General features: G+C 35.6%; 6 protein-coding genes and 1 non-coding gene across 9 annotated transcripts; 2 read left to right on the top strand and 5 right to left on the bottom strand.

Annotated features, from left to right (window-relative positions):
• The first annotated feature begins 652 nt into the window (after nucleotides 1-652).
• On the top strand, nucleotides 653-3,011 carry LOC111790534 (60S ribosomal protein L14-1-like). Its single transcript, XM_023671471.1, has 5 exons — nucleotides 653-728; nucleotides 861-962; nucleotides 2,245-2,374; nucleotides 2,499-2,611; nucleotides 2,740-3,011. Exons 1-5 carry the CDS (start codon nucleotides 726-728, stop codon nucleotides 2,791-2,793), a joined length of 402 nt encoding a protein of 133 aa, XP_023527239.1. The 5' UTR covers nucleotides 653-725; the 3' UTR covers nucleotides 2,794-3,011.
• Nucleotides 3,012-3,754: 743 nt separating this feature from the next.
• LOC111790533 (60S ribosomal protein L14-2-like) lies at nucleotides 3,755-5,116 on the top strand. The gene is made up of 5 exons (XM_023671470.1): nucleotides 3,755-3,866; nucleotides 3,979-4,080; nucleotides 4,272-4,401; nucleotides 4,503-4,615; nucleotides 4,815-5,116. The coding sequence occupies exons 1-5, from the start codon at nucleotides 3,864-3,866 to the stop codon at nucleotides 4,866-4,868; spliced, it is 402 nt and encodes a 133-aa protein (XP_023527238.1). The 5' UTR covers nucleotides 3,755-3,863; the 3' UTR covers nucleotides 4,869-5,116.
• A 108-nt stretch (nucleotides 5,117-5,224) lies between these two features.
• LOC111790536 (epsin-3-like) lies at nucleotides 5,225-7,320 on the bottom strand. Its single transcript, XM_023671473.1, has 4 exons — nucleotides 6,781-7,320; nucleotides 6,396-6,518; nucleotides 6,054-6,206; nucleotides 5,225-5,958 (listed from the first exon to the last, which is right to left on the bottom strand). Exons 1-4 carry the CDS (start codon nucleotides 6,876-6,878, stop codon nucleotides 5,406-5,408), a joined length of 927 nt encoding a protein of 308 aa, XP_023527241.1. The 5' UTR covers nucleotides 6,879-7,320; the 3' UTR covers nucleotides 5,225-5,405.
• Nucleotides 7,321-8,581: 1,261 nt separating this feature from the next.
• Nucleotides 8,582-14,487, bottom strand: LOC111790879 (casein kinase 1-like protein 10). Its single transcript, XM_023671986.1, has 15 exons — nucleotides 14,285-14,487; nucleotides 13,645-13,997; nucleotides 13,503-13,543; nucleotides 12,846-12,915; nucleotides 12,585-12,733; nucleotides 12,414-12,509; nucleotides 11,831-11,901; nucleotides 11,256-11,317; nucleotides 11,107-11,170; nucleotides 10,931-11,015; nucleotides 10,618-10,744; nucleotides 10,412-10,485; nucleotides 10,248-10,308; nucleotides 9,371-9,504; nucleotides 8,582-9,222 (listed from the first exon to the last, which is right to left on the bottom strand). The coding sequence occupies exons 2-15, from the start codon at nucleotides 13,718-13,720 to the stop codon at nucleotides 8,941-8,943; spliced, it is 1,392 nt and encodes a 463-aa protein (XP_023527754.1). The 5' UTR covers nucleotides 13,721-13,997; nucleotides 14,285-14,487; the 3' UTR covers nucleotides 8,582-8,940.
• A 1,161-nt stretch (nucleotides 14,488-15,648) lies between these two features.
• LOC111791302 (uncharacterized protein At4g14342-like) lies at nucleotides 15,649-19,790 on the bottom strand. 2 transcript variants are annotated; one of them, XR_002814628.1, is made up of 5 exons: nucleotides 18,730-18,813; nucleotides 17,173-17,506; nucleotides 16,878-17,082; nucleotides 16,281-16,324; nucleotides 15,649-16,000 (listed from the first exon to the last, which is right to left on the bottom strand). XR_002814628.1 is itself a non-coding variant. In XM_023672591.1 (4 exons), the coding sequence occupies exons 1-4, from the start codon at nucleotides 19,725-19,727 to the stop codon at nucleotides 17,893-17,895; spliced, it is 300 nt and encodes a 99-aa protein (XP_023528359.1). In that variant the 5' UTR covers nucleotides 19,728-19,790; the 3' UTR covers nucleotides 17,514-17,892. The 2 variants fall into 2 exon arrangements, 1 of the variants encoding a protein (XP_023528359.1); XM_023672591.1 differs by lacking the exons at nucleotides 15,649-16,000; nucleotides 16,281-16,324; nucleotides 16,878-17,082; nucleotides 17,173-17,506 and adding exons at nucleotides 17,514-17,976; nucleotides 18,942-19,027; nucleotides 19,722-19,790 and having other exon boundaries at nucleotides 18,730-18,853.
• A 716-nt stretch (nucleotides 19,791-20,506) lies between these two features.
• On the bottom strand, nucleotides 20,507-24,002 carry LOC111791730 (putative E3 ubiquitin-protein ligase XBAT35). 2 transcript variants are annotated; one of them, XM_023673200.1, is made up of 10 exons: nucleotides 23,871-24,002; nucleotides 23,429-23,534; nucleotides 23,229-23,343; nucleotides 23,054-23,134; nucleotides 22,875-22,963; nucleotides 22,705-22,796; nucleotides 22,434-22,515; nucleotides 21,769-21,871; nucleotides 21,433-21,518; nucleotides 20,507-21,299 (listed from the first exon to the last, which is right to left on the bottom strand). In XM_023673200.1, exons 2-10 carry the CDS (start codon nucleotides 23,528-23,530, stop codon nucleotides 20,667-20,669), a joined length of 1,383 nt encoding a protein of 460 aa, XP_023528968.1. In that variant the 5' UTR covers nucleotides 23,531-23,534; nucleotides 23,871-24,002; the 3' UTR covers nucleotides 20,507-20,666. The 2 variants fall into 2 exon arrangements, with proteins under 2 accessions (XP_023528968.1, XP_023528969.1); XM_023673201.1 differs by having other exon boundaries at nucleotides 23,867-23,997.
• A 74-nt stretch (nucleotides 24,003-24,076) lies between these two features.
• TRNAS-UGA lies at nucleotides 24,077-24,158 on the bottom strand. The gene has a single exon. It is a non-coding gene; the product is annotated as a tRNA-Ser (tRNA).
• Between the last annotated feature and the right edge of the window lie 251 nt (nucleotides 24,159-24,409).

The following is a 24,409-nucleotide window of genomic DNA, read 5'->3' as shown; positions in this document are numbered from 1 at the left end:
ATAAAATTTTGGTAATTCGGTGGCCGACTTTAAATTCCTTCCTCCAAAATATACTTTTGTGAAAAGAAAAAAAAAAATTAAAAAAAAATTACGATATCTTCTTTTAAATTTTAAATGGGAATCGAACATTTTCTCTAAATATTAATTTAATAGTAAAATATTGGAGATTTGCGTACCAAATATATTTTGACTCTCATTAATTAAAATAGAGAATATATTCTAATGGATAATTATTGGTTGATTTGTGAATAATCCATATAATTTTATTGCTAATTAAAATTTAAAATTTAAAATATAATTTTTTATTTTTGGTGGAAAAGTTTTAATCTCGCTATATTTGGTAATGCTTGGACCTTTGTAAATAAAAATATAGAATAAAGACTACTTTAAAAAAAAAAAAAATTAAGCGAAGAAATAAAATATCAAAATTAGTGGGAATAATCAATTTTCTCTCAACGGAATTATTATTATTTTTTATTTAGATGGATATCTTAAATAAACTAAAATATAAATTAACAAATTATTATATATTATCATATATGATATATAATAATTTCTTAATTTAACTTGGAAGGTACTAATTCGTAAATTAATAATAATTGGGGACTAAAATCGTAATTTCAGAGAGTAATAATATGTAGAAGGAATGGATTATATGGACCCAGTTCAAAGAGGAAAGAACCCTAGGCTCGTCGCTCGTCTCTGAAAGACCCTACAACTCGAATATGGTGAGGATTTTCTTCCTTGTTTTTTCTGTTCCTAACGACGAATCTATAGCGTGTGGTGTTATAATTTGTTCGTAGTTTCTGTCCTGCGAATTGTTCTTTAATTCTATGTTTTCTTTGTTATCGGTTCTGTAGCCGTTCAAGAGGTACGTCGAGATCGGGAGGGTCGCTCTTGTAAACTACGGCGAAGACTATGGAAAGCTCGTTGTCATTGTCGATGTCATTGACCAGAACAGAGTATGTTTTTCTTGCTATTACTTGTGATTTTTATCGATGAGCAGTAATTTATAGTTTGAAGTTGTATCCGTCGTCTTGGATGTTTGGAAGACAAGGAAACAAGAAGATATATATTTAACAGGACACAATCCTTGGTTCTATTTCGAACGTATTCCTATAGCTATGGATTGATTTCTTCTGAATTTGATGTTTGTGTCATGATCTTAACATACATGTCTCATCAATTCCGCAATTTATTATCTATGAAAATCATTCTATGGCTTCTACCGCCCTCGTTGTAAATTGGGAAGGTCTTTTGTAAATGTTATGGAGTAAATTTCAATCAATGAAATTGTCTGTTATATGTATATAAACATTTTGTAGCTTCTTCAAGTTTGAAGTGTTAACTATGGAACAATCTATTGCATTTCTTATTTAAAGTCACGCTCATTGATTAGGTCATTAAGTAGTTGTCATTAAAGCGTTAGTTGGGTTGAGGACGCATATTATTATTGATGGATGATTAAATTTGTAATAGTCCAAGCCCGCTAGCAGATATTGTCCTCTTTGGACTTTTCTTTTCGGGCTTCCCTTTAAGGTTTTTAAAACGCATCTACTAGGGAGAGGTTTCCACACCCTTATAAGGACTGCTTTGTTTCCCTCTCCAACCGATATGTGATCTCACAATCTATCCCCTTGGGGGCCTAGTGTCCTTGTTGGCACTCCTCCTGGTGTCTGGCTCTTATACCATTGTAATAACCCAAGCTCACCGTTAGCCGATAATGTCCTCTTTGGACTTTCCCTTTCGGGCTTCCTCTCAATTTTTTAAAACGCGTCTACTAGGGAGAGGTTTCCATACCCTTATGAGGAATGTTTTGTTCCTCTCTCCAACCGATGTGGGATCTCACAAACCCAAGGCTTGAACAGTTTTCTCTGACTGATTCTCCACCGACCCCTAATGGATGTTTGGCGGATACTTTAAGTGTATGGTTGTTTGAAGTTCGGATGACTTAAGTTGTTTTTATCTCCTGAATGAATGTGACTATATATTATCCAATTGTCCCTGTTTTGAAGAACAGGAAGGATTTTAATGGATTTTTCCCATGTATCCATTTTTTGTTGTCATTTCCTGGTGATGAAGTTTTTGTTTCAATATTTGATTAGTTGCTTCCAACATTATCTTAGCTCCGCTATTAAAGCATCTCTACTTCCTTCCTCTTTAAGAGGTTTGTACTGTATCATTCTCAAAAAAAGCTTTGGTTAGTTGCTCATTCTATCATTTCATTAATGCTACTATATACAGGCTTTGGTAGATGCTCCTGATATGGTCAGGTCTCAGATGAACTTCAAGAGACTTTCTCTTACTGACATAAAAATTGACATTAAGAGAGTTCCTAGGAAGAAGGAACTCATTGAAGCTATGAAGGGTGCAGGTATGCTATTCATTTTTCAACTTATTTCGCAAATACCCAATTCCTTTCTACCTACCCCCGTCCCCCGTCCCTTGTCGTCATCTTTGTTTGCTGTAAGTTTAACCCGTTGCCTCGATCATCTTAGATGTTCAAAAAAAGTGGGAGGATAGCTCTTGGGGGAGAAAACTGCTTGTCAAGAAAAGGAGGGCAGCTCTTAATGATTTTGATAGGTTCAAGCTAATGTTGGCCAAGATAAAGGTCTCTGCCCTTCCTGTTGTATACTTTTTAGCCCTTTCTTATGCTTTAGTACGTGTAGGAGTTTCAAATCCTCATGGATTCCCAATACAAGTTTGACTTTACTAACGATGGGCATTATCATTTTGCAGAGAGGTGGATTGGTCAGGCAAGAGCTTGCAAAACTGAAAAAGAGTGAAGCTTAGAGTAATCGCATTTCTTCTGTAGCTTCAAATTTTGTTAGAGAACAATTTATGAGGTGTGGATTGTTATCCCTTTTGTTCCTCCAGCCCTTGAGAGTTGGGGGTGTATCTCAAGTACATGAGAGTTTAGTGAGTTTTTATACAGAGTTGGGTTAATCCCAATGTGCCAGCATTAGTCGAATTTAATTAATATATATATTGTTAGGAATCACGGCTTTTCACATCGCAATGGTATGATATTATCCACATTGAGCATAAGCTCTCATGGTTTTGCTTTGGGCTTTCCCAAAAGGCCTCGTACCAATAGAGATTGTATTCTTCACTTATAACCCCATGATCTTCCACTAAATTAACACTAAATTAACCAAGGTGGAACTCTCTCTCTCTTTTTATATATATATATTAATTTATTTATTATTATAGGAATTCTGCCTACCATAAGCACCCAACCTTGACTAGGGGGTGTTTCTCTAGATTATCAATTGAAAAAGGAGCTTGAAAAAATATAGTCTTATATTATAAATTCAATTCATTTTTGTTAAATTACAATATGTATAAATATATAATGTAATTATGTGATATCATACAATAATAATTATGCAAATTCATAAAAGAATAAATAATAATAGTTTATATTCAATCCAATCTTTAGGGGATAACTATGACTAATTAATGATTTTTTTAATATATATTAAATATATTTTGTTTGTATTAATTTTTTAAAAAAATAGGCTACAAAACACAAAATTGTGGTTGTTTTTCACTGTTTTATAATCATATTTCTAAATTGGTTTATTTTTTTAAAGTATTCTTAAAATATATACCAAAAAATAAAAATAAACAGATTGAAGTAATATTTATATTCTTAGTTAAAAAAAGAAAAAAAGAAAAGAAAAGAAAAAGGATTATCAAAACTGGGAAGGGCTAAATCGTAAATTTAAAGTTATAATGATTTTGTATCGAAAGAATTATTTGGAACTACAGGGGAACAAAAAAAACCCTAGTTTCGACATCGGCACTGTAAACCCTAGTTTCTTCTTTCGCCCTTCTCTGAAACCCCTTGCACGCCGAAGATGGTAAGCATTCCTGTCCTTCGTTTCGCTCTTTCTAACTACGAATCTACAGTTTTTGGTGGTATGATTTTCTTCCCTTCTTTCTGAATTTTGCGTTCTTTTAATGGCTCTGTAGCCGTTCAAGAGGTACGTTGAGATCGGAAGAGTCGCTCTTGTCAACTACGGTGAAGACTACGGAAAGCTTGTCGTCATTGTCGATGTTATTGACCAGAACAGAGTATGTTCTTTTTTTTGCTATTGGGTGTGATGTTCATCGATAATTGCTAGTTTCAGTTTGAAGTTGTACGTACCAATTTTATTGGATATTGGAAAGCCCCGGAAAACTTAGCATTTCTGTTTCCCGACTCTTTGTAGACAAGATTTGGTTAGTTGTTTGTTCTATCATTTTATTAATGCAACTGCATACAGGCTTTGGTGGATGCTCCTGATATGGTCAGGTCTCAAATGAACTTTAAGAGACTTTCTCTTACTGACATTAAAATTGACATTAAGAGGGTCCCTAGAAAGAAGGAACTCATTGAAGCTATGAAGGCTGCTGGTACGCTTCTTAATTTATTTTTCATGTACAAATACCCATTACACCCTGCCTTTTGTGTTTTTTTGTTTGCTTTAACCTGTTGTTTTGATTGACCATGTCAGATGTTCAGAAAAAATGGGAGGATAGCTCTTGGGGGAGAAAACTACTCGTGAAGAAAAGAAGGGCATCACTTAATGATTTCGATAGGTTCAAGCTTATGTTGGCTAAGATAAAGGTCAGTGATAATTTGATGTAATCTGTAGTTTGTACTTTCTCTTGTTTGATTTGACCCTTTTCATATGGCGTTGATGCATGAAAGAGTGCGAAAGAACTTTTGTTTTATTTATCATTTAACAGAAACTTTCTATTGTGCTGATCAGTTTTCTTTTCTTTCTTTCTTTCCTTTGTTTTTTTTTTTTTTTTTTTTTGTGCAGAGAGCTGGATTGGTGAGGCAAGAGCTTGCGAAGCTGAGAAAGAGTGAATCTTAGAAAGTGCATTTCTTTGGCTTCAAATTTTGTTGTGAGTTTAAGTTTATCAGGTTTGGATTGTTATCTCTTCTGTTTCTCTAGCCCTCAGGAGTTTGTGAATGTTTTGAGATGTATGGAATTTGTACTTCCAATAGTGAGATCTTACCTAACTTTACCACAAGATGCCTACATTACTCCAATTAAGCATGAATTTGAATCTGCTGAGTGCTGATGTTTCTCTGTTCAACTGTTAAATTGAATATCTGTGCCACTGATTATGGTTTTGTTTTCTATTTGTTTTTTTTTTTTTTGAGTTTTTTTGTGTCTGTCTTCCCTTGGGTGCCGCTGCACTGATGAAATATTTGATACCGTAGTTGTACTACAAAATGAACATTGCTTGTTATTCATACCTCTAAGTATGCTATCAAGCAGTCTTGGCTTGGCCTGCTTCATTTGCCTTAACTTTTACTTAAGTATCCTCTACAAAGGGTACCCTGTTTAGAAATATAGTTGCTAACAAAATCTTAATGTAGTATCAAATACTTCTATCTTCAATCTTCAATCTTCACATTTATTAGAAGCTTTTCCAAATCCTGCTCCCTCCAGACTGGTAGGACTTAATGCCACGAGCTTTGTGCAAACTTCACTCAGTAAACTTGTTGGTTTCTTTTCCTCATCCTCAGGGTCAAGTAGAGATTCATCCTCTTCGATTAGGGGGCATTCCCAAAGTTGTTGTCCTTTGATAGTAAAGTTTTTTTCCGTAGAGTTGTTGTCATTTCCATTTCTTCCCCAAATATGGCTTTCAAAGGCATCATCAGGGGATGGGGAGTTTTCAAAATTGTTTCCCTCATGTAAATCACTCCATGCGGGGCTCAAAGTAGTAGAATATGAACCAAATGATGAAGTTCTTGTTGATGCAAACGAAAAGCTTGGTGAAAAGTTGGGTGACAGTATTGATGATGACGAAGAAGGTGATGAACTACTACCAAATCCTTGAATTTCTCTCGTTATTTTCAGAGCTCTCAAACGTGATTCTTTTAAAGTCTGGCCTCCTTTCAGTAGTTGTAGTATCGATTGTGACTTTTTGTGCATGATTTCACCCCAGTCGAACCTATCATATCATTAGAAAATCAAATATATCCCTTGAGAATAGCTGTTACTCTGTGATACTATTTACAATTCTGATTTGATTAAATCATTTTTTACCCCCTTTCATCTACATGCTTAAAAGTTCCAAGTGCTTCGATGATATATGAATCTCTCTTGAACTCGTCAGCTAACTCTTCTGGTCCGTGGGTTAACAAGAACTCAAGGAGTACCAGTGATTTGTAGGATTGTTTCCACTGCTTCCACTCAACACTACGAAGCCTGAAAATTGCAGTCACCAGAAGTATGATAACACTTTTTTTTTTTGTTTTATAGGGATAGGATTTTGGGTCCGTCACATTTAGAGAATTATTTCAAATGGGAGATTTACATTTGTTCTTTTCTTTGAAATACTCCTATAAATTCATCCAAACATAGGCCAGCAGTGTCACTTTTACTTACCGATTGTGAAGGACATCAACAATTCTCCAATAATCATCTATCTCAAAGGATGCCTCAGCTATGGTTGTCATTGTTTTAGCATCAGGGGTACATGGATCTTTGTTTGTTGCTTCCTCTGCCAACCTTGGAAATACAGGAAAGTACACACTAATTACAATGAATGAATGATCTCGAACGGTATATACCCTCTAGATGAATGAATGATCTTTTGTATATCGAATATGTATTCACAAGAATTAGGAAAGTGCATTCCTGTTTAAAAGTTCTGTGATGAAACCTTTGTCAATTTTATCATGAAGGTTCGGCCATTTTAGATATTGGCAGAGAATGGAAGCCTCTAAGATTATGTGATCATTTATCTGTATGTTAAAGGAAGAATGCTTACAATTCTGCGTGGGTAACGTCAGTGAAGACGAGCCTGGCTACTTTGAATCTTTCATTAAGGAAAGAAAACGCTTGCTTCTTGAGCTGCTCTAGGGACATTCTTGCCTCTTAGCCCCAAAATCTTAAACCAATCTTCAAAGTTCGAACTGTTATTTGAAAACCTTTGTTGGTTGTTAATTAATTACAAAAGAAAACTTCTTCTAGTGGTGGTCTTCGGACATTGTTCAATTAGAGAGATTATTGTATGGACACCCTTGAGTGTAGCTCTGAAAATTGATACGAAGATATTCTAATAATAGAATTATGCCCTCCTTTTCTCTATCTTTAGGGGGGAAAACAAGACCACCAAATTGAAGTGGACTTCAGAACCTTGTGCATATAAGAAAATAATTATCATCCTACAAAAAAAATGGTTCAATTCGATTCTCTATCCTACAATTATTGTTTTAAGAAGATCAATTATATTTAGATTGAGTTGGAGATTTATGATAACTTAATTGCATAGAAATAAACCGATAGCAGTTACGATCCCTTCAGTGTAAGGGTGAAATATATTTTAGTTCATGAGATTTAGATTTGGTAGCTTTTGGTTCTTGAGTTTATAAACTTGAAAAAAATAGTTTGTTTGGTCACTGTTGCTTTTTTTTTTTTTTTTTTTTTTTTTTTTTCTTCTTTTTTTAAAATAAATAATTTTCTCAAACTTTAATCCACTTTAAAAATTCAAAGACCAATATGTTACTCAATCCAACTAAAAAGTATGATTATAAAATTGAGGTGGCAAAGATAGGTTGGCACTCAAAAAAGTATTCGTAGCTTTGAAGGAGAACACTTTCGCCATTTATAAACTTGAATGTTTTAGTTTTAGTTTTAGTTTTAATATTTTTAAATTTGGAGTTCAACTTGGAAATATGTGGCTGTTTATATGACCTGCATCAAAATTATGTATAATTATTTTTATTTATATATATATATACTTTAATCTTTTATTTAGAAAATAACATGAACTTCTTTAGAGAGAGTCAAATCCAAGTCTTCTGAACCACCAGAGCTACAGTCATTCTCATTATTGAGATCAATCCCATCTTGGGGTGGATGCTGCCACGCCGAAACCTGATTCTGTTGAACGTTAATACCGTCGGCAGTGGTTGGGCCAACAACGGATGAAGCGGAAGCCAGTGGGCCATGTCGACGGCGCGCCGGAATAGCTTCTTAGAGACGGTGGCGGCATCGTCATGTAATCGTAAAGTGTCATTTGGGGTTTTCGAGAAGCAGAGGCTAGGCCATGGAAATAATTGGTCTCAGAGACCACAAGGGGCACCGAAAATTGTGTTTTTCCCGGCGACACGGCCGGCCAGATGTCTTGCGGGAGGTAAACAACAGCTCCTTGAATGATGGGTTCCAGCTAGATTTATCAAAGGGGGAGGACTTCCATGGGAAAGACGGAGGAGCTTTAAGGAGGAAGGCCATGGCCGAAATGAGAATGGAGATGGAAAGAAATGCAATTAATAGAGGTAGAGAAGAAGAAGAAGAATTATGAAGGGCATTGGGGAAGCCAAGTTTTGAAGAACACAGCTTGGCCACAAATGGATGTTTTTGTGTTATCTTAGCACTTAGCAAGTAAAAAAGAATAAACACGAAGAAACAACCATAAGAGAATTTTATCTCTTTCTTTTGAGTTTAAAATCAAAATCATATACATATCATATATGGTCAAAACAATTATTCAGCAAAACAATTACAAGAAGCAAACATAAGAACTAATATTAAACTTGCATCATATATAATAAAAGAGAAAAAGGAAATGGTCAAAACAAATGAATAGAGGACAGGAAAAACCATATTTGAGTTCCAGCAGAGTTCCGTCGCCTGGAAGGTATATTACAACTGTCTCAAATGTATTAACATCTTCCTACAACGAAACAAGCACCATTGTAACCAAGAAAATCCATGGAGGTTTCGCTTCCAACCAATGTTTCCGGTGGAGATTTCATTAAATTTTGTAGTGTGGATGAACCGAGCCAAACTAATGATCGATACACATATACATGTTCAGTCGATATAAAATACCGTAGGAGCTGGGGCATTTTACAGAAGATACATAGGGTGCTATATTGACCATTCACACGGTCACTAGTTACCCAGATAGATCTGTTTTTCCTTCTCATTTCCTCTTGCCAGTTCCAATAGACAACAGCTCAAAGCTCCGGAGTGTATCATCACGGCCACCTTTTGTAGTTGAAGAACGGTTAAGAGCAGTCGTTTTGGTCTCAAAACCAGGTTGAACCCTTTGGCCTGCAGATAGACGACTACTTGCTGACATCAGGCGACTTGATCGGATTTCACTTGGCTCCCCAGAGGAGCTTGGTCGGCTGCTCGATAGAACAGGCTTCTTCGAAAGGCTTCCATTCCTATAGCTACTGCGGGCCCTTTCTGAATCAGGTTGCTGTGAAAGAGGGATGGGAGAGAAAAAAACATGTCATCTTATCAAAAGAGGGAAGCAGCAGAGTTGTACAGAAGCCCAAAAGAATAGTAAGCAAAACAAAAGTTTGTTGAGATAAACGAAAATTGAAGATTAGTGCTTGGAACAGTACCACATCCTTGGAAGATGGTACATCATCAGATGATCTATGTCTGGAATGATCACCGTGCAAACCATGCCCACTGGAGTTCCTTCTTCCGAATGCCTCAGTTCCACCAGAGAATCTATCTCGAATATCTTGGCCCACTAGATGGCATAGGAAAATAATATATCAATTTTTCAAAAGACTACCATTTCATCAGTTCAACATTTGTAGCATAAATTGGCTAGGAATCTCTATAACATGAAGAGAGGGCTCTCAAACCCCAATGCTCCAAAATGTTTCTCCCAACAAAAGAAAAATATATATCATATCAGTTGAAAGAAGACAATTGTTTTAAACCCCAATTCTCCAAAATGAACTACACCATTTGGCCTCTCTATTGCTGGCTTTTGGTTTCGTTGTTAGTCCGTTGTGCTGTCTTAACCAGGTATTTTTCTGATTTGATTTGAGTTCATGGGGTATTGATGCTACATATGATTAAAGCTGGTTACTATTCTTTCATTTGAGTTTTTTACTGTCAACATTTTTTTTTTCCGGTAAGAGTCAATTTCATAAAATATGGAAAGGCAACAGCCTAAAGGTCGGGGGTAGAGATCACCCCCACCCAAAAGAACTAATACAAAAAGCTATCCAATCAAGGATAACTAAAATCAACCTGATTATTTTTCTCTCCCTCTCTCTCTCCCCTCCTATTGTCACAACCAAAGCCCCGTCCCTTTGTATGCATGTAGATCATTAATAAAAAAACATGTTCTAATGAGCCGTGGAAAAATGAAGTTTGGTAAGAAAGCCTCTCTCCAAGCACAGGTTATAGCTATAGGAGGTAAAATACAGCCAATTCAGCAAATTATAGATTATCCTATCCTTCCTGAGTAAAGGAACGGACCTGGGTGCTTCTCCCCTCTTTCAGCAGATGGTCCTGGAGTGAGACCTGGTTTTCCACTGGGCTGCAGAGAAGCAACAATCGAAGAGTATATTAGAAGCAATGCACTTTTATTTTCCACCATTGGTCAACTATAATATAAGCATCCAAACAAGTAAAGTACAGACTCGTGGTTTCGAACTGGAGCCAATTTGTGGATATTTCAGTATAGTCCAGTCAAATACATAGTCAAATTGATATCCTGCAACAAAGACCAGTGTGATACCGTTAGTTAAACCCCTTGATGGAGTAATAAAAGGATTTCGACATGTACCCTGTGTGTATCAAGAATTCATTAATACAAGGGCAAGGATTTCGACAGTTTTAAACGAACCTTCACGGATGAAAAGGTCTCGGAATAATCTCTTCAGATACGAATAGTCAGGTTTATCTTCAAACCTCAGTGACCGACAATAGTGGAAGTAGGATGTAAATTCTGATGGATATGATTTGCAGAGGACCTAGACACATGTAACCATGTCAAATACGTTCATAAAAAACTTCAAACAAATTCAATCACAATTTGTAAGGGACAAACTGGCATATGGCAAGCACACTGCTTGATACAATCACTTGTACTCACTGTTTGTGACTTCGCATTTATATTTTGTAAACGTTAATATGCCACAGGAAGCTAGTAATAATACCTCTACTGGAGTAAGCATCTTCTTTTCACTGATCTTATCATATTTTTGCTTTTTAGTCCCTGCCTTCAGTCCTTGCCAAGGAAGGCTGAGAAAAAGATATATGAACTCAGGTAAAAATCTGATGTGTCAAAGAGATATGAGTACCAAAAGCAAGCATCAAGTAATATGTGTGCAACCTTCCCCTGAGAAAATACATAAGCACGTAGCCCAGCGATTCTAAATCATCCCTCCTGCTTTGCTCTGCAGTCAAGTTAAGTAGTTTTATATAAAAGGAATATGGCTCTTTGAAAAAAAAAAAATGTTGAATGACAAAATATTTCCTCACCAACTCCAAGATGAGTATTGACACTTGCATAGCGAGCTGTTCCCGTGAGATTCTTATTTTCTCTGTCACAGAAGCAAGTGAGAGAAACCACCAAGGTTAATTTCACAAATAGCATAAAGATCAACTCAAAAAATTCACAACATATTGGGAAACAATTAATATCATAGATGCAAAATTATATCAAAAGAGGAGCATTCAGACCATAGTCAAGATTGTGCAAAGAAATACACACAAAAAAAAAAAAAAAAAAGGGATTCCCAATTCATTAAACACTTGTTTGAATGATCTAGTCACTTCATCACTAGACTCATCATTGTACTGTATGACAAAGAGACATAAGCATGGAGCAGTTCAAATGTTGAAGGATAGAATAAGGTTATGAGGCATCTGTACTGATAAACAATTTGCTAACATATATCCACCTTCTCTACCTGTTCATAGCTACACACGTTTAGGGGACTGAAAGCTGAAGCTTCACGACTCAATATGGTAGCAAGGAGTGTCAAGATTGGTAAAGGGAAAATGCAGATAAAAGGCATGCCAGAGTCACAAAAAGGTAATAGATGATAAGTTACCTGTATGGTATATGCTTGTGTGTCTGAAGATCTCTGTACTTTTTTGCAAGACCATAGTCAATGATGTACACCTGTTCAAAAAAGCATGGTGGTTTGATTTAATAAGTTATAAGCCAAAGAAATTAACTTTTCAATCAGCAACCCCCTTCGCCTCAATAAAATTCAGAGGGCAAATTATTTGTTTTTAACTTTATAAAAATAAGTTCAGAAACGTATGAAGTTTTTCATGACAGCTAGAAAGACATTCTAACATGCGAGAACTTAAATTGAAGTCATTTTCTTTCTTGCCTCGTAATTATGACCTTGAGACAGCAGAAACTACAAACTTCAGATAGGATGGCCAACGTAAGAAATAAACTCAAGCACCAAAAAACGGATAAAGTACTATTAAGAAAAGAGATTTTAATTGACATCATTAACATTCTCAAACGTTGAAATTCCCACCAACTCTCACAAGTCTCCATATATATTTTGTAGGGACATCAGTTTTTCCCCATGGAAATGAATAGCTTCAATGTTGGGAACAAAGAAAAAACTCTAGAGATGTACAATAAAGTACAAAATGTTGTCCAATGCATTATACCTGATTGGCCTTTCGCCCCAAGCCCATAAGAAAATTGTCCGGCTTTATGTCACGATGAAGGAAACCGCGTGAATGCATATATTCAACTCTGTTTAACTACAGGGGAGAGGTAAATGCATGAGCATAGAAAAAACTCAGTGAGATACTACTTAAAAGGATGTGCAAACTAACCAACTGATCTGCTAGCATCAAAACGGACTTCAAGGACAGTTTCCGATTGCAGTAGTTGAACAAGTCTTCTAAGCTTGGCCCGAGGAGATCAATAACCATGACATTGTAATCACCCTCAACTCCAAACCATTTGAGATGGGGTACACCGGCTGGATATATAAACGAAGTATATTAGAAGAAAATCCCCTACACGATTGAACATAGTTCTAAGAAAGTATTGTTAGCATCATTCGGCATAAACGAACAATCGAGAAAACCTACTTCCTCCTTGAAGAAGCATGTATAGTTTTGACTCATAGTGAAGCTGAGGGTGCTTGGTCTTTGCAGATTCCTGAGGAAACAAGAATCTCATAAATGAATCATCAGATTCTAAAATTTTGTCAATGTAGAATATAAATCAAATGGTGGATACAGTTAACATGTATCATAATGAACAACTTATGTATCAGACCAGTGTAAATATAAAACATATAAATTCAGAAAGACATCAAGATTTTGATGCGTTATTTTTTTCCCTTTCCCCCACTACTCCTAGCAATGAGCGGTAAGATAAAAAAGTATATATAATGAAAACGTCTAAATGGTAATGTCAAGGAGAGGAAATTTGATAAGCAATAAAAAAAAAAAAGACTTTCATCCTTCCCTTAAATTCTGGAGACAACAACACTCGAGATGCTAATGTGTTTGTTAAAGTTTCCGGCATATTGCTCAACTTGGTGTTCACAACAAAAGTTTTAAGATGCCAAAAATCAATATCAAAACTCAAGAAATTAGAGGACAATTTTTGTTTAAGGAAAAAATTCGTTTTTAATCTTGATCGCAAAATTTCACAATTCTTTAGAGCGCAAAGGAGAAAAGACAAAATCTCCAAATTTCCCAGTAAATAGGATTGGAAACACAACTGAATGATCCACTTACCAGCTTGACAGCCACTTCCTCTCCAGTTTGTACATTTGTACCTGTATAAACCAAACGAAACACGATCAATGTCCGCCATGTTTCTCATACAAGCACGTGAATTGCAAGAACAAACGAATAAAAAAACACATGAGCTGTATACCCAAATAAAGTTCGCCAAATGATCCGCTGCCGATCTTCCTTCCAAGCTTAAACTTCCCACCTATAATGCGCTCCATGACCTAATTTACTAATCCACCAAGTTCTCCCTTTATATATCAATCAGCTCAAAATTTAGTCCACCATACAATATGGCACACAAATGCTTCCCCGTCGAACAATTCCGTTCCCAATCCAGGTGCCGCATCGATTCTTCTGAGGATTGAAATAATCAATACTGCCTCTGATCCACACCTTCCAGCCCGATGATGGTAATGATCGCAAATTCCATTCAAGCCTCAAATCACGCACAGCACACGAACGCCTTCCGTATCCAAATCTCACAACCTACATTCCCTGTACATAGAAATGTAAGTTAACATCTGGAAACCGAATTAAAAGGCATGTTACGAGGTACGAGAAAAGAAGTGCAATTACATGAGGAAAAACGAATTGGAGATCAAAAGGGGCGAGGAAAAGGACATCGTGATAGTGAGATTGAATAGAACAAGAATGGGATTGGAAGACGAGGTCGCAAAATAAGGTAATGGCAAAGATTTTAACGCCAATGTGAGCGAAAAAAACAACAAAAGAAGGGGGAAAAACAAAAAACAAAAAACAAAAACAAGGTTCAGAATACATACTGGGATGAGATCTTCGGATCTGAGTTTTGGAAAAGGATCAGTTTCTTCGCGAATTAGAGGAGGAAGAGGAGAATATTTGGTGGATTTCGACGGAGTGAAGAAAAGGAAGCGAGAAAATGAAGGAAAATGGATGAGAAAAAAGTTCGGAAGATTGGGGGAAGAGGAAGACAAGGCCAGGTGATATTGTTTTCCTTTTTCAATTTTCTTTTAATTAATTTTCTTAATTCCTTTTTAACACACTGTTTTATGTTTTATTACATTTTAAGTACCAATCTGCTGTGATGCACCCATGATTATATCCTACACTCGCCTGTAGTCCCTTCAGAAGAAGCCACGTCTCGACCTGATCTTTCACTGTCCCTTTTTTAACTTGTAAGCTGGATTAATACACGTGTCAATATTTGTACTTTTTCCTTTTCTTTTTCTTCCATCTTTTAATTAATTGCCCTTTTTTTTTCTTTTTCTTTTTTTCTTTTTTTACTATTTTCATCGCTAGTTGATAGACAGACGAGCGATCAATCCTGTCGTCCGGAAAAACAATAAAGCAAAAAAAAAAAAAAAAAAAAAAAAAAAAAAAAAAAAAAAAAAAAAAAAAAAAAAAAANATCATAAATTTGGGTTTTTTCTATTTAAATAATAATAAAAACATTGTATTTTTAAATAAATAATAATTATTATGTAATTTTTCTTTCTTGCAAATTAAGATACATAATACTCTTATTACTTCAGAAAATAGAAAAAACTAAATACTTTCATTAAAAAAAAAATTTAATTATTGCATGGATTAAATTGAACATTAATTAAACTTAAATATATTCGAAAACATGATTATTAATGAAATTATTAAGACTTTTAGCTAGCTTTTTTAAATTAAAATTAGTAGATGAATACGAACATGCAACTAAGTTTAAAGTTTAATTTGATAAAATTAAAAGTTATTATATAGATTAATAAAAATTTGTCCGAATTTAAAATATATATCTCCTCTATTAAAGAAATGAATGCAATCTTTAAAAATGTTTATTTTGCAATAAAAAAAAATTGAAAGGTTTGTGAAAATGAAGTGAATAATAATGTAGGAACTTAATGATATAAAAATGGAAATGTGAGAGAAAATATGAAAGGCTGTAATTGAGAGGAAAGTGGTTGGTTGAAAGGAAAGGAAAGCATATGGTTTTTCATATTTTGAAGGAATCTATGAAAGACTCAATCCACCATCTTAACCAATTCACTTGGACTCTTCTTGGATTTAATAATCATAAAACCCTGAAATTAATTATTAGATAACAACACAACTCCAAATAATTCAATCTCAATAATTATCGGATCAAATTTGATTTAGTACAAAAGTTTAATCGTAACAGGTACACTCATAGATATTGCCTTTTTTGGACTTTCTCTCAAGATTTTTAAAACGTGTATTCCACTGAGAGGTTTCTAAACCCATATATACAATGTTTAGTTTCCATCTCCAATTGACATTGGAATCTCACAATCCACCCTTACGAGATCTAGGTTCTCGCTGACACTTGAACCCCACTTCAATCGATGTGAGATCTCACAATTAATAATCTATCTATGAGCTAAAACACTCCAACTTAGTAAGGTTTGAAATGAGAAACCGAAAAAAAAAAAGAAAAGGTTGCATATGAAGTAATGATGCTCGGAGAGGAGTTGGTCCCTCACTGGCAGCAGAATCCAAGGAAATGGCATACACCTATCAAAACATTTTTGACAAACAAGAATGAATGTGAATGTAAGAGAACAAAAGGCCAAAATGGGAAGTTTGGTATCAATCATTAAGGAAGATGGAGAAGGTAGAGCTTGCTTTAGCCACAGACATTCTAAAGTACTGTCCAACTTAAAAAAATTAGCTAAGCATACAAACATTATTGACCTCTTTTATATTTATCTTTAAAATCAAATTAATATTGAAGTAAAAACGTGCAAAAGGAGTATTGAAAACATATCATATCAAATGATTTGATTCATCGTACCCTAGAGTGTGAATGTCGATATTCATGATTGGTCATCCAACCACCTACAAAATAGGAGGAAAAAAAAAAATTATTCAATGGGTTAAAAAACTAACACTAATATAGTACTCATTGAAAAATTATTCAATGGGTTAAATAAACACTAATATAGTGCTCATACGACAAAGTCTGATGCTCAAATCAAATGTGGAAAACGACTACGAAATGAAAATTCACGTGGGCTAAATATGTGGTATCCCTAGGCAAAATTTTAATTGTCAATCAAAATATAGCTCCATAGATGAAACATCAATAACAATCCCAAAGACAATCATTCAACTATTGTTAAACTAAAAAAAAAAAAAAAATTGAGTTTACTAAGTACTAGGTCATTAAAGATTTTCTTATCCAGTCTTTTTGGTATAAGAATCATGATTGGCATGAAATTCTAATAAAAAAAGTTTGAAATACAGCTATGATTCACAAAGATATATCATGAGTTAAAAGAGATGTCTATTGAGTGCCATACATCATCGAGTATAGGTTTATAGCTTGACGCTAAAATGTTTTCTATGATAGTAAGCATATAAGACTATGTAAGAGTTGGAAGGAACATACCTTGTCAAAGTGAATTGATGCAGTCCTAGGTTACATGATCGCATGTGATAAAAAAATATTGGTCCAACTACGGGCATCCATGCTGACAAAATTTGCTCAAATGCATGGTTCACGGTTTTGTGTTAAGTAGTGAACTAACAGTCCAAACATTCTAGTAACTTGCATAATCAAAGTAGAAACCTGATTTAGCTCAATTTAGGGGAGCCTGCAAGATTCTATTAGCCATTAGCCGAGAGTTATTGCAATTTCCTGACATGATAAACATGAAGAGTCCCAAAGAAATCTGAAAGCGTACCTTTGTCAGACCGAGGGCATGTGTGCTTGCATTTTCCACAACATGAACCGTAGCTTTCGTTAGTGAAGGGACAAATCAAACGTTGAAACCAGTTGGACATTTAATGATGTATCGAATTGGCACAGACCAATGCTGGACCCACGTTGTCCTCTCATTGACCCTTCACTTCAATCTGCTTTCCATTTTGTAGATTCACACCAGAGAACTGATGAGCAAGAGTGTGGGATTAGGAGAGGCACTCTCCTGCCAAACCAAAATGTTCCTCAAAGTTAAGCTGGAGGCAGTTCCATGAGCGAGCTACTTGATGGTCCTCCTCCTTTCACTCAATACCATGCTGAACATGGAAATTTCTCATTATCAAGGACCAAATAAAAAAAAGGAGCCCACTCGTATTAATTAACACAGGACGTATCACATAATTTCGTTACAGTCCTGTTACAATTAATTCCTGAAATTGTGAAACTGACTGATAATAATTATAAACTGACTGAACTAAATCCAGCATCCATTGCTATCAAATTAAATTCAATTCGTGGTCTTCTCAAAAAATAAAACAATCAATTCAAGGTTAAACAGAACTACACATGTAAAGATGGGAGCATTCTCCAGACTATGACTAGAGTGGACATATTTTTCTTGAAATAAAGGATGATAACGACTGGGTTTGGAAACTGATTCTTAATCACTTCCCATTAGCCAATTCGTAACAGAGTTAGCAAATCAAAGGTACAATCTCTGATTACAAACTAATAAAATCTCAATCGTGTCCCTTTCTGGAGGAAGGCCACAAGGTAATAGCATTTTCTGCACACAAAAAAAAAAAAAAAAAAAAAAAAAAAAAAAAAAAAAAAAAAAAAAAAAAAAANAAAACAAAAAAAGAATGTTAAGAATTACCTTTCTTTATCTAATTAAGTTGTAAATGAAATCCACGAAGAACTAAAAGGAAATTTCCATCACTCATTAAGAAAAAAAATTAGTTACACATGGGCACAACCCCACATTTCAAAAGTGGTAGGACCAATTTATTCTCGACACTACACATTGTGAAGAATGAAATAACTTGGGCTACTGTTTTGAGTAAAGATAAAAAGCCACATTAGAAACTAGAAATTGGAAGGAAAAATGACCTAATAATCAAATTACAAGGACATGAAAATCAGAAAGCACATTTTATGTGGGTGGAGGGCAAGTGAAGGAATAATGAACGAGTATAATGAATGCATGCAGAAAGCTCAGAAATGGTTGGCTCAAAAAAAAAAAAATAATAATAAAAAACTGCCCATTAATAACAAAAAGTGTTGCAACCCATCTTTCATCTCTCTTTCTCTCGTTCTTTTTCATTTCTCACTTTTTTTGGGGGGTGTTAACCCGAAAGCAACAAACATGGATATCGATGCTTTATTATTTTAATAATAATAATAATAACAAAAACAAATACCAGCCATACCTGACAGAAACAAATAATATTGGGATGGGGGGAGGCAATAATAATACTAGAAAAGGAAGCTCGTCAGTGAAAAGACAAATAATAACAAAAAGATAAGGCAATGTATCAACCTGCATAAAGTTGTAGCGTTCCCTTCCGATGGATTCATTTTCTGCTATAGCGAAGTTAGCCAGAACGGGGTAGTGACCAACATATGATGCATAGCTATCACGCTGAATGTTCACGGCCCATTCACTGTACACACAGAGATGTGAACTGAGGTTTACACAATATTATGCAAAGCAATATAAGATCAAGGCTCCAAAGGAATAAGAAAACTAACAATCTATTTAAGTCAGCGTGCACAGTTCCCACATATTTAGCCTGAAGGTGCTCAAGTTGGGAATTGATGTTAAATCTATCACTGGCCTGTAGTGAATATCAGAAACCAATATTAGCGCCCATATGAGACAACCTCAAGCAAAGACAGGAAGCCATGATCAGCTCTTAAATTTGAAAAATGGATTACTGATTCAAAGGTTATCACTGCCTATGACACAATGGGAAAATTACTACATAAACTAAGGACTAAAGAGGTATCCTTTCCTTGGAATGAAATGAATGAAAGGATTATGGTATCAATTGGTGTAACTCGTCTTCACTATTTCAATTCTGTAGACCTGCACTTTTTGTCCAATTGGAAAATTTTCTTGTACGGCGCTATAAATTTCATACATCAAAACATTTGTTATCTATCAAAATATATACATATATGCATTTCCCGTTCTTGGTTGTTCACTTCAAGCAGAGCTGATTTTCATGATTGCATCAGGGCAAAATAACTCGGATTCATATGGCAACTAAAAGTAAATAAACTTAAGCGCTAACCAAGTGTATGAATGAATGACAAATGGAGTTACTAATACCACGAAGAAACGTCTCCCAAGATATCAGAAACGCGACAATGCAGAACAAACAAAAATCTCATATAAACTAAATGGAACGGTCGAATGTTAGTACGAACAAACGTATAAATTAGGCTCTTCCGAAATGAAATTGCAATGAGTTCTAGGTTTTGAAATTACTGCTGAAATGAATGAACAACAAAGACGAAAATGCGCACCTGCATGTTCGATTTGGGGCAGATGCGATAGCAGAAGAGCAGAGAAATAGCGCGAGGTTAAGGTTGAAGCCTCTCGCGCCATATAATTCTTAAATTCGCATATGAATTAATCCTCAAAATTCAATGCATTAACCATTATTAAATAAATATTACCTTAAATTATAAATTATAAAAACTAATATGAGTAGAAATCTTTTTTAATATTGAAATATTTATGAAACTTTAAGGGTAATATTACAACGTTAAAAAAATATATATGTATTTTTTAAACAAATCACGAAATTTAAGGATATTTTTTATAATTTAACCTTCTAAATTATCGTTAATATTTGATTCTTTTGTTTTTTTTATATAGATTTTACATCTTTTTATCTACAAATCGAGAGCGGTTTGTGAACGTTTGATAATCTTTGTAGAATTTTCATTGCAAATAATGAAAACATTTATGACTTTCTTAAGCAACAAAATATTCATAACCTCTCTCTATCAGTCACATTTTAAAACCTTAATGATAAGTCTAAAAAAAACAATATCTGCTAATGATAGGCTTGAACTATTACAAATCGTATCAGAGTCGAATAACAGAGTCAAATAACAGGCGGTGCCAGCAAGGATGCTGGCCCCTAAAGGTAGATTGTGAGATCTCATATCAAAACATTCCTTATAAGATGTGGAAACCTCTCCTTAACAGTTAGCACACACATTTTAAAACTTTGAGGAAAAGCCAAAATAAAACAATATCCGCTAGAGCTCAGAAAGAAACAAAGTTCCTAGTATGAGCATGGTTGCCAGACGAAAAAACTAAGGGATGTTGATAGAATTGTATTCAAATTACATTACCTCTATTGTGTCCACACAATCAGATAGAACACATTGGTTTATATATGTTGCAAAATATATAAAACAACAGGAACTGCACATTTAAAGAGTTTACTCACAGTGGACTCATACAGCATATAATCTGACAACTTGGTCGATTTTGGCACGACAAACCGGGCAGCCCCATTTCTTGGATTTGATTTCGGTCAAACAATTCATGCACCCAGCCATATGTCCACAGGGTATGCAGGCTCCTTCAATAGGAGCATCCAAGCATATAACACATGAAGAAGAACTCGTTTCCTCTTTTCCTTCACCTGTTTGTAAGGGAACTGTCTGGGCAGTTGGAGATGACAAGTCAATCGGACTTGAATCAATTGAAGGATAGTGAATTGTACCATCGTCCAGAATCTCATCTCCTGCCAATGGAGCTGAAGGCACTGCATCTGGAGGGATGCTGTTCGTCTGGATTTCGGGATGTTCGTTTGAATTGCTGTTGCTCTGGCCAGCTTCGTGCAGTTCCGATTCATTTGTGCCGAATTTCGTAGAATGTGGTGTTGGTGCAACTGGCCCTGTATGGCTAGTAGAGGTACTTGCTTCAGAACTTGGATTGGGTTCAGGAAAGAGTGGTCTCCCCTGGATAGCTGACTGAATGGAAGCACTGATGGCCATGGCTACCTCCACATCTTCTGTGTCTGGCGGTGCAGTTGCCGAAACGCTCGTCTCCTGGTTAACACTCATAAATGGAGGGAGCATCATCTGAAATATTCCAAAAATTTCCAGGTTATTGGGAAAAAACATGTCAAGAGCTTGCTGAGTCTAAATTCAAGATGGCTCAGGCAGGAAAATATCTTCACCACAGGCCAAGACCGGAAGAGAATGAGCATATTACCGAAGGAATTCCTTTGCATGCATTGCAAAACCACTGAAGTTGTTCTTTGTCATTTTCATTCCCAGATGCAAGTTTCAAGCGAGTTTCTTGAAAACAAAAACAGGTAATAACAATTACAATGAATTCAAAACAACAAACAAACATTAAGTCAAGATCGAGGCTCCTTGGTTATACAAAAATGAAATTGGTCATTCCTCATGTGTTCGTGCGCGTTACTGTATTATCGAAGTGCGAACGAGACTTGGAAGGTACAAGATCAAAGTCATAGGCTATATAGAACCATGAAATGAATGCATCTTTCAGTCCCAAGATGGCCAATATAGAGTCAAGACTTACTTGTGGTGTTATCCACAATCATAACTGATGGATCAGAATTCTGTAACTTCGTCTCCTCCAAATCGGCTCTCCATAGTCGAACAACAATACGTGGTTGAGCATCCTATCATTTACAAAGAAGGATTACAATGATACGAATTGTATGTGTTATTTTCACGTCAATTGTATGTGTACATTTAGATAGTGACCGTTATGCTATTCATATTGTTGCTTTAGTATAAAGATTTTAGATATTAAAAATGAAGTTCGCATATTATGCTTCTTAAGCCATGAGCTTGTTCCTTTGCATTACCTGTGTTTATATTTGCATGCTAGAGTCATTCAAGTAGTCTTAAACAAGCTATCTTGTGGAGTGATTCGAATCACGAGTTTTCTTTACTCTTAATCTTGACCATCAAATTAATCCGTTCCAAAACTTTCCTTTGGGTTGATTCCTTATTATTTTGGGGTTCTTGAATAATTTAGATCTAAAGATCTCGTTATTTAAGTATTTAGGTCGAATACCAAGAGTTCTATAACATTTGGTATCAGAGCTTTAGGTTCTAGGTTGGTTACACCAGAGCTTTACGTTCTAGGTTCTATTGTGGCAATATCATCTCAAGTCCAGCATTATAATGCAAAAACCTTTTAAATACTATTAAACATTCTAATCTGCAGAATTATACCTGAAGAGTGGTGTAGATTGCAAGCTCCAACTTGAAAGGCTTTGTAAGACTTCGCGTCCCACATGGTAAAATAACAGCCCAGCTGCAATGGGAATTGCATCAACCACAAGAACATAATTTGATAAGAAAAATATACTAGAGTTCGAATCGAAATCGTAGTTATCGTCAATCATGAAATTTTTATATTAATGAATTCGGGTCATCAAGCCATGAACATAGAACTAGGAAAAGAACAACCTTAAATTTGGAATCATGGGAATGAAGTACTTACACTTTCTTTGAAACTAGTTGAGGAGCCAGTAGTTCCAAAAATCCCGGTCCATAGAACTCCCGCAACCAACCCGAAAACAAACAAATATGACTCTGCAAACAACTCCCAAAACATAAGCTTCAATAATCATATTGAAACAAAATTTAGATTGAATTATAAGGTAAACAAACCTCGATCGTACGAACGACATTGCTATGACCTTTTGCTCTAGCAACATCAAGAGGACTCTGACAATCATCATTCATGATCAAAGGATTTGCTGGATATTATAACAAAAATTTCCATAAACTTCATGAAAATAAACAAGACTTTTCAAATATTGTGTTGATATGGAGAGAGTACAACAAACCTCCATGAGAAAGAAGTAAAGTGACATTGTTGTCAAGGCCTCTTTTAGCTGCATGGTGCAAAGGAGTGCCAGCATGACGACCTAAAATGCATTGAAAAGTGTTTTAACACTAAATGCAATGAGAAGATATCAAATTGAAAGTCCTGTTGCTGAGACACCCAGATAAGGAAACTACCAGGCCGATACGCGTTAACGTTAGCACCAAGTTCTATCAAAGTTCTCGCGACGTTGTGAAGCTCAGGACTCATGCAGGCCAAAATCAAGGGGGTTTTCGCTTCCTTATCGATCCACTGAACATATCATGAAAGTAAGAACATGAGCACCAACTGCTAACAATCATATACTTTTAAGAGAACAATCAAATTGAATAATCACCTCAAGGCCTGCACCCTCTCGGTGAAGGGCTTTAATCCCTTCTGAGTTGCCATAGCTAACTTGCTGGTACAACAATTCGTCTTTCGATTGCTGTTGCCCCATTCCACTTCAACCCACAAGAATTAATCAAATAAGTTCAATCGGGATGAAAGAAAACCAGGACTTCGCCCTGGAGAATCCAGTTCAAGACCCCTCTGCAGCAATGGGAGCAGCCCAAACTCCGACGGAATCAAGTCAATGGAGCATTTCAGGTTAAATCGATCCAGAATGTGGGGCCGAAGAATAATTAAGGGAAACCAATCGCATTTTTTTCCCAAAAATTAAAAAAGAAAAATAAAAGATGCTTGCGATTGATTTCCAATTTCTTAACCGAGAAGAGTTTCGAACAGAGATGAAACGAAGAAGTCAAAAGACACAGAACTGGATATTACCCCTTACCTACCATGTATGTGAGAGTGAATTTCAAACGCGCGATAAGTTTCCTGGATTTTCTGAGGAATCCTTACGAAAAAACAAAGAAGCTTCTGCGACGGAGACCGATAGTAGGGGCCGCAAAAGAAAATTCTTGAAGTGGATTATCAGTAGCGTGAACGACATGTCGTCCGACGTAGTTATCTGCTCCCCCAACCATTTCGAAAAATAAAAAACCGTCGACAGCAGGGTTCGAACCTGCGCGGGCGAAGCCCAACAGATTTCAAGTCTGTCTCCTTAACCACTCGGACATATCGACTTTGTTGTAATCTGCTAGTATCTTAATATAAATAATAAAGTATATTCCAGTGAGCCATAGCAAAGCAAGCACGTTCTGTAACTTCAAATCCAGAGGTTGCCCACTGAATCGAGTTTGGATACCACCCTATTACAATGAAAATGGAAATGATACTACCCATTTCCTACAACATATTTAATGAAGTATTGCATTCATCTCAGAGATCTAGAAATTTATTGAAACTCCTTCGTAGGAGTTAATCGATGAGAAGG

This window comes from Cucurbita pepo, chromosome LG03 (genome assembly GCF_002806865.2).
Source record: "Cucurbita pepo subsp. pepo cultivar mu-cu-16 chromosome LG03, ASM280686v2, whole genome shotgun sequence".
Lineage (NCBI taxonomy): Eukaryota > Viridiplantae > Streptophyta > Magnoliopsida > Cucurbitales > Cucurbitaceae > Cucurbita > Cucurbita pepo.
The sequence above is the reverse complement of the archived record's forward strand: the minus strand, read 5'-3'. Positions and strand labels throughout refer to the sequence as shown.

What these genes read in the sequence shown, in the direction of transcription:
- LOC111790534 (XM_023671471.1), top strand. An exon ending in TGAAGCTATGAAGGGTGCAG is followed by an intron (nt 2,375 to 2,498) that starts GTATGCTATTCA and finishes CGATCATCTTAG; the next exon opens with ATGTTCAAAAAAAGTGGGAG. An exon ending in TAATGTTGGCCAAGATAAAG is followed by an intron (nt 2,612 to 2,739) that starts GTCTCTGCCCTT and finishes ATCATTTTGCAG; the next exon opens with AGAGGTGGATTGGTCAGGCA.
- LOC111790533 (XM_023671470.1), top strand. An exon ending in ATGTTATTGACCAGAACAGA is followed by an intron (nt 4,081 to 4,271) that starts GTATGTTCTTTT and finishes AACTGCATACAG; the next exon opens with GCTTTGGTGGATGCTCCTGA. An exon ending in TTATGTTGGCTAAGATAAAG is followed by an intron (nt 4,616 to 4,814) that starts GTCAGTGATAAT and finishes TTTTTTGTGCAG; the next exon opens with AGAGCTGGATTGGTGAGGCA.
- LOC111790536 (XM_023671473.1), bottom strand. Translation starts at nt 6,878, where the DNA reads ATGTCCCTAGAGCAGCTCAAGAAGCAAGCGTTTTCTTTCCTTAATGAA. An exon ending in GACGTTACCCACGCAGAATT is followed by an intron (nt 6,519 to 6,780) that starts GTAAGCATTCTT and finishes TGTATTTCCAAG; the next exon opens with GTTGGCAGAGGAAGCAACAA. An exon ending in GTTGATGTCCTTCACAATCG is followed by an intron (nt 6,207 to 6,395) that starts GTAAGTAAAAGT and finishes CAGGCTTCGTAG; the next exon opens with TGTTGAGTGGAAGCAGTGGA.
- LOC111790879 (XM_023671986.1), bottom strand. Translation starts at nt 13,720, where the DNA reads ATGGAGCGCATTATAGGTGGGAAGTTTAAGCTTGGAAGGAAGATCGGC. An exon ending in CAATACTCATCTTGGAGTTG is followed by an intron (nt 11,171 to 11,255) that starts GTGAGGAAATAT and finishes ACTTGACTGCAG; the next exon opens with AGCAAAGCAGGAGGGATGAT. An exon ending in AGATGCTTACTCCAGTAGAG is followed by an intron (nt 10,745 to 10,930) that starts GTATTATTACTA and finishes ACATGTGTCTAG; the next exon opens with GTCCTCTGCAAATCATATCC.
- LOC111791302 (XM_023672591.1), bottom strand. An exon ending in CACGCTGACTTAAATAGATT is followed by an intron (nt 18,854 to 18,941) that starts GTTAGTTTTCTT and finishes CTGTGTGTACAG; the next exon opens with TGAATGGGCCGTGAACATTC. An exon ending in AACGCTACAACTTTATGCAG is followed by an intron (nt 17,977 to 18,729) that starts GTTGATACATTG and finishes TTTTGTGTGCAG; the next exon opens with AAAATGCTATTACCTTGTGG.
- LOC111791730 (XM_023673200.1), bottom strand. Translation starts at nt 23,530, where the DNA reads ATGGGGCAACAGCAATCGAAAGACGAATTGTTGTACCAGCAAGTTAGC. An exon ending in ATGTCGTTCGTACGATCGAG is followed by an intron (nt 22,797 to 22,874) that starts GTTTGTTTACCT and finishes AGTTGTTTGCAG; the next exon opens with AGTCATATTTGTTTGTTTTC. An exon ending in CAACTAGTTTCAAAGAAAGT is followed by an intron (nt 22,516 to 22,704) that starts GTAAGTACTTCA and finishes TTCCCATTGCAG; the next exon opens with CTGGGCTGTTATTTTACCAT.